The following is a 10,774-nucleotide window of genomic DNA, read 5'->3' as shown; positions in this document are numbered from 1 at the left end:
TGCAGAGGAGATGAAGATGCAGAGGAGATGGAGATGCAGAGGAGATGGAGATGCAGAGGAGATGGAGATGAAGATGCAGGGGAGATGGAGATGCAGAGGAGATGGAGATGCAGAGGAGATGGAGATGCAGAGGAGATGGAGATGCAGAGGAGATGGAGATGAAGATGCAGGGGAGATGGAGATGCAGAGGAGATGAAGATGAAGATGAAGATGCAGAGGAGATGGAGATGCAGAGGAGATGGAGATGCAGAGGAGATGAAGATGAAGATGCAGAGGAGATGGAGATGCAGAGGAGATGGAGATGCAGAGGAGATGGAGATGCAGAGGAGATGAAGATGCAGAGGAGATGAAGATGGAGATGGAGATGCAGAGGAGATGAAGATGCAGAGGAGATGGAGATGCAGAGGAGATGGAGATGCAGAGGAGATGGAGATGAAGATGCAGAGGAGATGAAGATGGAGATGCAGAGGAGATGGAGATGGAGAGGAGATGGAGATGAAGATGCAGGGGAGATGGAGATGCAGAGGAGATGGAGATGAAGATGCAGAGGAGATGAAGATGGAGATGCAGAGGAGATGGAGATGGAGATGCAGAGGAGATGGAGATGAAGATGCAGGGGAGATGGAGATGAAGATGCAGAGGAGATGGAGATGGAGATGCAGAGGAGATGGAGATGGAGATGCAGAGGAGATGAAGATGCAGAGGAGATGAAGATGCAGAGGAGATGGAGATGCAGAGGAGATGAAGATGCAGAGGAGATGAAGATGGAGATGGAGATGCAGAGGAGATGAAGATGCAGAGGAGATGGAGATGCAGAGGAGATGGAGATGCAGAGGAGATGGAGATGAAGATGCAGGGGAGATGTAGATGCAGAGGAGATGGAGATGAAGATGCAGAGGAGATGAAGATGGAGATGCAGAGGAGATGGAGATGGAGATGCAGAGGAGATGGAGATGAAGATGCAGGGGAGATGGAGATGCAGAGGAGATGGAGATGCAGAGGAGATGGAGATGAAGATGCAGGGGAGATGGAGATGCAGAGGAGATGGAGATGAAGATGCAGAGGAGATGAAGATGGAGATGCAGAGGAGATGGAGATGCAGAGGAGATGGAGATGAAGATGCAGGGGAGATGGAGATGAAGATGCAGAGGAGATGGAGATGGAGATGCAGAGGAGATGGAGATGGAGATGCAGAGGAGATGAAGATGCAGAGGAGATGGAGATGCAGAGGAGATGGAGATGAAGATGCAGGGGAGTTGGAGATGAAGATGCAGAGGAGATGGAGATGGAGATGCAGAGGAGATGGAGATGGAGATGCAGAGGAGATGGAGATGAAGATGCAGAGGAGATGCAGATGGAGATGCAGAGGAGATGGAGATGGAGATGCAGAGGAGATGGAGATGCAGAGGAGATGAAGATGCAGAGGAGATGGAGATGCAGAGGAGATGGAGATGAAGATGCAGGGGAGATGGAGATGAAGATGCAGAGGAGATGGAGATGGAGATGCAGAGGAGATGGAGATGAAGATGCAGAGGAGATGAAGATGGAGATGCAGAGGAGATGGAGATTGAGATGCAGAGGAGATGGAGATGAAGATGCAGAGGAGATGGAGATGGAGATGCAGAGGAGATGGAGATGCAGAGGAGATGAAGATGCAGAGGAGATGGAGATGCAGAGGAGATGGAGATGAAGATGCAGGGGAGATGGAGATGAAGATGCAGAGGAGATGGAGATGCAGAGGAGATGGAGATGGAGATGCAGAGGAGATGGAGATGCAGAGGAGATGAAGATGCAGAGGAGATGGAGATGCAGAGGAGATGGAGATGAAGATGCAGGGGAGATGGAGATGAAGATGCAGAGGAGATGGAGATGAAGATGCAGAGGAGATGAAGATGGAGATGCAGAGGAGATGGAGATGGAGATGCAGAGGAGATGGAGATGAAGATGCAGAGGAGATGAAGATGGAGATGCAGAGGAGATGGAGATGGAGATGCAGAGGAGATGGAGATGAAGATGCAGAGGAGATGGAGATGAAGATGCAGAGGAGATGGAGATGAAGATGGAGAGGAGATGGAGATGGAGATGCAGAGGAGATGGAGATGGCCCTGAGCCTGAATGCTGGAAGGCCAATGGCTGAGGGAATTCCTGGAGGGACTTCATCAGAGCCAGTCACTCCCGAAGATTCAAGTGCCTTCATAAAATGTATAAGAGGTCTACATATGTGTTATTTTTTATATAGGCTGTTTTTGATATTTCCATATATTTTACTTTGGGTTGGGTTTTTTGTTGCTCCCAACCGATTCTGATGGTAATATCTGTCTTTTGGAGCCTCCTGTCCCAACAGAACCCCAGACAGTTGTAAGTAGCCTACTCAATACACCAGAAATTATGACAAATAGTATTATAAAATGTGCTCAATCAAATGCTCATCTTCACAGGACAATGGGGATGAAGAAACAGTTTCTGCTGCCACAGAGAGGCCTGCTAGGAAATGTTAATATTGTCTACACATCAAACAATCTACACATTCAAATTTCTTCACATTATTTATGTAGAGTAGCCTATAGAATCTAAGTTTATTTCTAAGTATAAACGGATATTCTTATCTCTCCCCCTGTCCCCAGAGTGTGGAAGAACAGCAGGAGGAAGGTCCATCAACTTCTGGTGCACAGATGAACACACTTCAGTGATTTTCAGTGAATGCCACAGTTTAATTCTGTAGAATGTGTTTAGAACTACATGATGTAACTCTAATCTACTGTATTTTCAGTTGCCAGTTAAGAAGTTATATTGACTTCATCTTATTAAAAAAATTGGAGAAAAAAAAACAGCAATGAATAAATGTACCGAAAGAATGAATGAGGTGTTTAAACACCGCTTCCTCTTTAAAAAAGGGGAGGAGACCGAAATAAACTCTGGGTTTAAGGAAGTAAACCTGCTCCCGACCAGGTTAGGTTCACAGAGTAAGTTACCATGGTAACTGACTCTGAGTATAAGTTACCTCTCTTTCAGAAACGGGCTTTACTTACCCTGCTTTCTCAGGTTTGACTTACCTCCCATTCTGAAACAGAAAACCCAGAGTTTCCCTCATTTCAGGGTTAACATACCCAGAGTTTTCACTTAACCTCCTTTCTGAAACAGGCCCCTGAAGTTCAGCAATGGCCTACCTAAATACCTTATGTTTAAACAATAAGAAAGCTGTAAAATGTGTTTCCATTTGTAAACATTTTAATATTTTTATTTAACTTTAAGTTTGTCACTGTTGTTTTATTTATTTGTCTTATTTTGTGTTTATTCAAAGTTGGAATTCTTTAAAACCAATAAAACAAAAACAAAGTATAAAGCGACATCTAGTGGTGGAACGTTGTAGTAACATTTTTGCACAAAAACAAGCAGCAGACTGTAAACGATGGAAATAACTGAATAAATTACAAAAATAAATTTACTTACAAATTTAGAAGACAAAACAAACTTTCAAAATCATATAGGCGTAAATAAAGTAATTTTCATAATGTAGGCATTATTTGGTGTTGGCTATAGCGTGGTACTGACTGTAAACAGTGCGATATTTATGGTAAATAAATAGTGGTAAAGTAGAACAATGGGTAAAGTGGGACAGCTAAACTTCATAATTTCTATCTGTACATATGCTTTCATTACATTACTAAAAATCAACATTGAGCTCATCATAATTAAGTATGTGATATATATATATATATATATATATATATATATATATATATATATATATATATATATATACATATAGGTTATATGGCTATGGCATCACTTGGCATAACAACAACATAACAACCTTGCAGTGAACCATGATGAAAAAAGTTTGACAGTAGCGCCTGGAAAAAATGTGGTTTGGGGTCAGTGTGTGTGTGTGTGTGTGTGTGTGTGCGCATGTTGTTATAAATTAAGCCCCCAAGTTGTTTGTGCTTCTGGAGACTATTAGCCTATCTGGTTTTGGCACTTGCCTCAATTTCTTAACAGCATGTTAAAATATTTTGTAATTTTAGAATTGCTAAACATGTCCTCTAAATACCAAAAGAAGTGGAGACGACGAAGGGCAAGGGTTGATGCCTTGTATATTGATGTAATTTTTAATGGTACCCTTTATCTATTCAGGGGACATCACAGCCCACCTGTCTTTATCAGAAATGTCCTGTTCACTTTCTCACAGTTACACACCTCTTTCTTAATGGCACCAAGGTGGTATTGAAGAGGCAGGGGGCAAATGCTATAAGTGCAAGTCATTTACCTCCAATTTTTTTTTTTTTTTTTTTTTTTAAGAAATATATTCTCTTCCCTTATATGCTGTGAAGAGGTTGAGCCCAAATTCTACTCTGAAATTGACGCAGCAATGGCAGGACACCTGAAACACGCTCCAGGAAGAGCTGGTGGATACAAAAAATGAGCCAACTAATGTGTTTAAGGGATAGTTCACCCAAAAATGAAAATTGTCATCATTTACTCAACCTCATGTTTATATACCTTTCTATGTTATGCTAAACACAAAGACGTTTGGAAGAATGTTTGTAACCAAGCAGATGTCGCTTCCCATTAACTACCATCATCATTTTTTCTCCAATAACGGTAGTCAATGGTTGCTCTATTTGCTTGGTTACAAACATTCTTCAAAATATCTTCTTTTGTGTTCAGCTGAAGAAAGAAACTCAAACAGGTTTGGAACACGAGGGTGAGTAAATGACAGAATTTTCTTTTTTTTTTTTGGGTGAACTATCCCTTTATAATTTTAGTATTTTGTCATTTTAGTTTGGTTAACAAATGTTAAAAATTAAGAGACATTTTGGCTGTTCAAGATCAATAAAATGTTGTGCTTAATCAGAACATGCTTCTTTTTTGCTTATGTCCACAAATAATGTGTTCTTGTTTGTGATGCACAACGTGATTAAAACGGTTTATTGACGTTCAGGTCTCACTGGACCAATTTTTGACCTTTTTAGAACCTTTGTCAAGATGTGTAAACCTCAAGACGTGATTGCCTTTTACGATGTTACACAATAGGTGTGTGATATTTTATATGCAGGTTTATATACACTTAAATTATGCAACAACACATTTAAACACACGACGACGCATTTAGACGTCCAGGGACGCGCAGAAGAGACGTGGAATTCACGGTCAGATGACGTCGAAGACGTCCGTTCAACTTTCATTTTGGAACTATTTTTCAACCACGACGGGACGTGTCGATCGGACGTCTTTTCAACGGTCATTAAACGTCCAAATGTTTGCTGGGAAGTAGCAAGAAGATGTGGAGAAATCTGATTACAGTCACCGACGCATGTAGGCCTACTGTATACAAGGGTAATGTGCTGCTAACCACATTTTTTTTAGTTGTGTTGCAGGAGTTTTCATGCCAAGAATAGGCTATGGCGTTTTTTGAATGTCGTCGCTGCAGACTCCTGACACACGCCTGCATTGAGCGAACTGCAGTTTGAAGTGAATGACAAAACACAATTATGTTATGTTTGTGTCTCCAAACCTGATCTATCCAGCGAGAATTATGTTATAAAAGATGAGTTATAAAATTTTTAAATTGTAGGATATTTCTAAATGTATAAACAGTTTTTTGAATGTTGATGCATTGAAGTAGCAGAAGTAGTTGAGACAAACCTACACTGTAGCCTATGAAATGTAGGCAGGACTGCAACCTTGCGGCCAGAATGAATATTTTACATGCGTAATTTTACACCTGCTTAAGATTCTTTTAATCGAAAAAAAAAAAAAAAAAACCTGAGTATCGACCTTTTTATAATTGGCCTACTTTATGAAGAAATTAAGAAGTTAACGTGTAGCCTACGTAGGCCTAATGGGAAAAACTAAAGTTAAACATGAGGTAACGAAACTTGATCATTACAGTACATAATCATTTAACTTAACGGGATCCCGTTAATCTTTTTTTATCTTTTCTTTGAAAATGCTTTTTGACCGTTCGGATTTCTTTGACCGTTACAATGAGGTCTCTACAGATTAGCGTCTCGCACCAGAGCTTCACGTTCAGCAATAAAACTTAATTTCAATTTGCTAAAAGTTCTACTTTTTAAAAAAAACACGTCTCTTACATTCTACTCCTGTGTGTGTCTGTGTTGCTTGCCCTCAGTTTTCTTAATGCTGCTGCACTAAAAAACTGTTACTTTCTTAAAATGCAATGCGGTATTTTGTAATGAATTGCACTGTATTAACACATTATATATATATATATATATATATATATATATATATATATATATATATATATATGTTGTATAGAAGCCTAATTATATTATAGTTTTCAATGTGAAGGGGTTGGGTTGGAATGTTGGCTCTTATCCCCAGCTCTGGGCCCCCTAGTACTCAGTCCCACTTTTCCCCCATTAGCGACGCCTTTCTCTTGATAGTTGCTCTTATAGAGTTACTATAAAGTGTCAAGATGGGCAGCTGTATTAAAACCATTATTAGTTTGTCCTTACGAATTATACGTTCAAGTAGTATTCTTAAGGACACAAAAGTTTAAAGAAATGTTTTGTATTATTTTAGATTTACGATGCAGCTTAAAAGAGACTGAATGATTCATGGAGAATACTCAAACATTCAGCGACAGACATTTTCCTCCAGGATGCAGGTACATCTTAATATGATCTTAATGAAAATACATTGTATGCTTTTTAACAGTGTAGGTATGGATCAACAGAAAGACAGATACAGGGTTCCCACACATCCTGGAAAAGATATACAAACTGGTCTGGCAATCAAGCCGCTCCACTCTCAGCTTGGTTGTCCGATAGAAAAGTTTATCTACATGTTAATTCAGATATATGAAGTCTAGCCTCTATTGCACAGGGCAAGATCAAACCCACTGGTGTCCAGCTGTGTGTCCATGAAGAGTGACCAGTCTATGGGCAAGCCCATACAATTTAAAGCTGCAGTCCGCATTTTTTCCTTTTTGTCGCCATCTCTGTTCGAAATCTACAATTGCAGTCATTCGCGGAATTATCAACTTTACGTGAGTTGTAGTTCGACACCGCACAGTGCGGATGAACACATTGAGGAGAGTGTGCAGCTGTCAGTCACCGTGCCTGTGTCGATACTGGCATTCAGAATCACAGATTATTCTTTTTGGAAGTATGACCAACATAATAATTTTCACCAGAAAATGTCATCTGAACAAGTAAGTAACATCCACTTTTGTTCTGGTTCTGACATTGCAGTAAATCACGCTGATTAAATCTAACAATCGCTTATCATCACGTAAAACCGTGCAAATTATACTTTGTTCTCAACTTGTTAATGTTAACAACGTCAGCATTGTGTGACTACATGTAATGTCCTTCCGATATGTATACTTGTTTTCGCATGGGCCGGTTGCCGACTCTTTTTTTCTGTAAGTTAGCCACTCCGAAGTCCGAACGAAGTCTTTTGCATTTTACAACGGGTGAATCTGTTGTCACTGGTGATTATCGTTTGAACCTTTCTGGATCCGCCATCAAATTGATAAGTTTAATTATATCAAGTGCTGTGAGAAAAGGCTATAAATCTCCACCTCCAACATCTTCACTCACAATATAGCCTACTAGCCGAGACTCTTTCTTTATGTGTACAGATGTGACGTAATGACGCAAAGACATGCTCGAATCTCCCGCGGAAATCCACCAGTACCACTGGAATTAAAAACATTATTACACAAGCTTACCGTTTTGAATCGAGTTAAGGCAAGCAGATAGTTTTGAACACTGGCTGGTTATGTATTTTCTCAAATGTATTTTGGATCATTTTTAACCCCAAAAAAGCTACTTTATGCTAGTTTTAGTTAAATCCACTATATGAATTCTTGTCTCATTTTCTAATGTCTCTATGATATTGGTCTTTATTCGAATGCTATTGCACAGAGAGAGATCAAACCCACCGGAGTCCAGCTGTGTGTCAATGAAGAGCGACCAGTCTATGGGCAAGCCAATACAATTTAAGGGAAGACACACATCAGCTGATCTGAGGTACATTTCTGTCTACATTGACAGGACAGATAGATAGATAGATAGAGAGATAGATAGATTCCAAATGTGACGTTTATGTTAAATCCACTATATGAATTCTTGTCTCCTTTTTTTATGTCTCTATGATATTGTACTTTATTCGAATGCTATTGCACAGAGAGAGATCAAACCCACCGGAGTCCAGCTGTGTGTCCATGAAGAGCGACCAGTCTATGGGCAAGCCAATACAATTTAAGGGAAGACACACATCAGCTGATCTGAGGTACATTTCTGTCTACATTGACAGGACAGATAGATAGATAGATAGATAGATAGATAGATAGATAGATAGATAGATAGATAGATAGATAGATAGATAGATAGATAGATAGATAGATAGATAGATAGATAGAGAGATAGATAGATTCCAAATGTAACGTTTATGTTAAATCCACTATATGAATTCTTGTCTCCTTTTTTTATGTCTCTATGATATTGTACTTTATTCGAATGCTATTGCACAGGGAGAGATCAAACCCACCGGAGTCCAGCTGTGTGTCCATGAAGAGCGACCAGTCTATGGGCAAGCCAATACAATTTAAGGGAAGACACACATCAGCTGATCTGAGGTACATTTCTGTCTACATTGCCAGACAGATAGATAGATAGAGAGATAGATAGGTTCCAAATGTGACGTTTATGTTAAATCCACTATATGAATTCTTGTCTCCTTTTTTTATGTCTCTATGATATTGTACTTTATTCGAATGCTATTGCACAGAGAGAGATCAAACCCACCGGAGTCCAGCTGTGTGTCCATGAAGAGCGACCAGTCTATGGGCAAGCCAATACAATTTAAGGGAAGACACAAATCAGCTGATCTGAGGTACATTTCTGTCTAAATGAACAAGACTAACGGACAGACGGATAGATAGATAGATTTCATATGTGAAGTTTATCTACATTGTGGCATCGGCAGAGGGTGTGTCATGGAATGAAGGTATGTGCCATCGAGGGTTGTGTTTAACCCTCAGGTGCTCTTCGTTTCGGAGTCACACATCTTCCCGGTCAGAAGTGACCGGACACCTAAAAATGAAACTTTCTTCATCCCAGTAAAACCAATGCAATTTATTTTTGTTTAATAATATTTTTTCTTTTTAATTTTTAATTTTGAGAGAATTTGATGTTACTTATTAATATTTATGCAATATTTATGGTCCATTTTTGCCATTGAAAATAATAATAATAAAAAAAAGCTACGTCGTTCTTAAGTTACACCTTAAGCTGTACCTTATTATCGTTAATACGTGTTTCCCGAAACGCTCTTAGTTAAGTATACCTTCTGTAAGTCATACGTTCGGAAGGTTGGTCTGGACCACTCTTAGCTTTACATTATCACTGTTAAAGGTCTATATGAATATAATTCTGAAGTTTTAATACACCCAGACAGTGTTCAATTAGGCTAATTCAAGTGTTTTCATGCAAAGAATAAAATTGTCATTACACTGATTGTTGTTAGAATTTTAATTATATTATTATATATAATACAATTTTATAAATTTATTTTAATTAAAGAGCGCTTTTAAAGGCCAGTGAAAGCATAGGCTACTGTCAGTTAAGTCCTATTCGGACGCTAATATTGTTTATCATGGGCTCGTACGGTATTTTAAACATTTACAGGGGGTAAGTCGGTTATTTTAGTGCCGTCCGAATCCATAATATCAGTGTTTTTTCTCACCCAACCCGCGTAAAAATCTCTGTGCAAATTTTTGACAAACAGGTCGTGTGGTAATTTAATTGCCGTCTGAATCCACATCTCTGAGTTTACAAGAAGAGATTCAAAATTCACTGTTTAAATCCTTTTTGATCACTGCCGAGCACCGTAGCTACATGACGTACACTTTTATTACTGAAATGCTTGAAAGTATTTACAAGAACAATATTTCATCGCAGCTCACCTCAGCGAACAAAAATGGGAAAGAGAAGAAAGCACATAAAAAATTTAAATGGTTATTATGGCAGCAATATATGATACAATTTTAAAATATGTAGGCAAGGCTATTATAGGCTGTTATAGTTTGGATTATTTTTTATAATATCCCATGAGTCCTAGTAAATGCAATTTCAACTATTTCTGAAGTGCTTCTTTTATAAAGAACAGCGCTTTCTCACATAAACAGCCCTTGCACGAGAGAATAATTGATTCTCGAGTCATCGATATCAACAGATTCAGCACCATCGCCATGGACAGCACCCGGTAACGTAGCACGTAAGAAGGTATATCTTAAGCAGCTTTCTAAGGTTTAGTTCGGGGAACACGCCTAGAAATGGTATACCTTCAGTTAAGTTATACCTTAAGTTAAGAGTCTTCGTAGCGCGCTAAGAGACAACGTTATCGGGAAACTCAGCCCTTACCTTTTAAATCCAATTTTTGAAGTCAGATTAGCGCCATCTGTTGAAAGAAAATAAAATAAAACATGTAATTTCATGGTGTAACCACTAGATGCCTGTATAGCTCTCTATGGAGAGGCTTGTGAATTCTCTAGTTGTTTTGGGACAAAATTACTTACTTTTAAGATGTGGATTTGAATGTATTTTTTTTAAATTCTCAAATAATACTTTTTGCCATGGTTTATAAAAAAAATGTAAATAAATTTGATGTGAAGTGTACACGTTTTTGCATTATTACTACAGTCAAACCTGAATACAGAGAAAGCATTTTGTTACAGGTAACATTACAATTCAATAAAAAAAATAAACAGTAATGCTTTTTCACAGCTTATTATTATTAT

At 38.8% G+C, this 10,774-nt stretch overlaps 1 protein-coding gene across 1 annotated transcript in view; it reads left to right on the top strand.

Moving 5' to 3' along the window:
- Positions 1 to 7,884: 7,884 nt before the first annotated feature.
- Positions 7,885 to 10,774, top strand: part of LOC130087739 (NLR family CARD domain-containing protein 3-like) — a 37,933-nt gene continuing 35,043 nt past the window's right edge. The window contains exons 1-3 of the mRNA XM_056254222.1: positions 7,885 to 8,003; positions 8,161 to 8,265; positions 8,507 to 8,611. Of these exons, the coding sequence (XP_056110197.1) occupies positions 7,885 to 8,003; positions 8,161 to 8,265; positions 8,507 to 8,611 (329 nt within the window). The remainder of the gene's footprint in view (positions 8,004 to 8,160; positions 8,266 to 8,506; positions 8,612 to 10,774) is intronic.

The sequence above is a fragment of the Rhinichthys klamathensis genome, unplaced genomic scaffold, assembly GCF_029890125.1.
Source record: "Rhinichthys klamathensis goyatoka isolate OS25496 unplaced genomic scaffold, OSU_Roscu_1.1 h1tg000111l_1, whole genome shotgun sequence".
Taxonomy (NCBI): Eukaryota; Metazoa; Chordata; class Actinopteri; order Cypriniformes; family Leuciscidae; genus Rhinichthys; species Rhinichthys klamathensis.
Note: the sequence above shows the minus strand (reverse complement) of the source record. Positions and strands in the feature narration are given on the sequence as shown.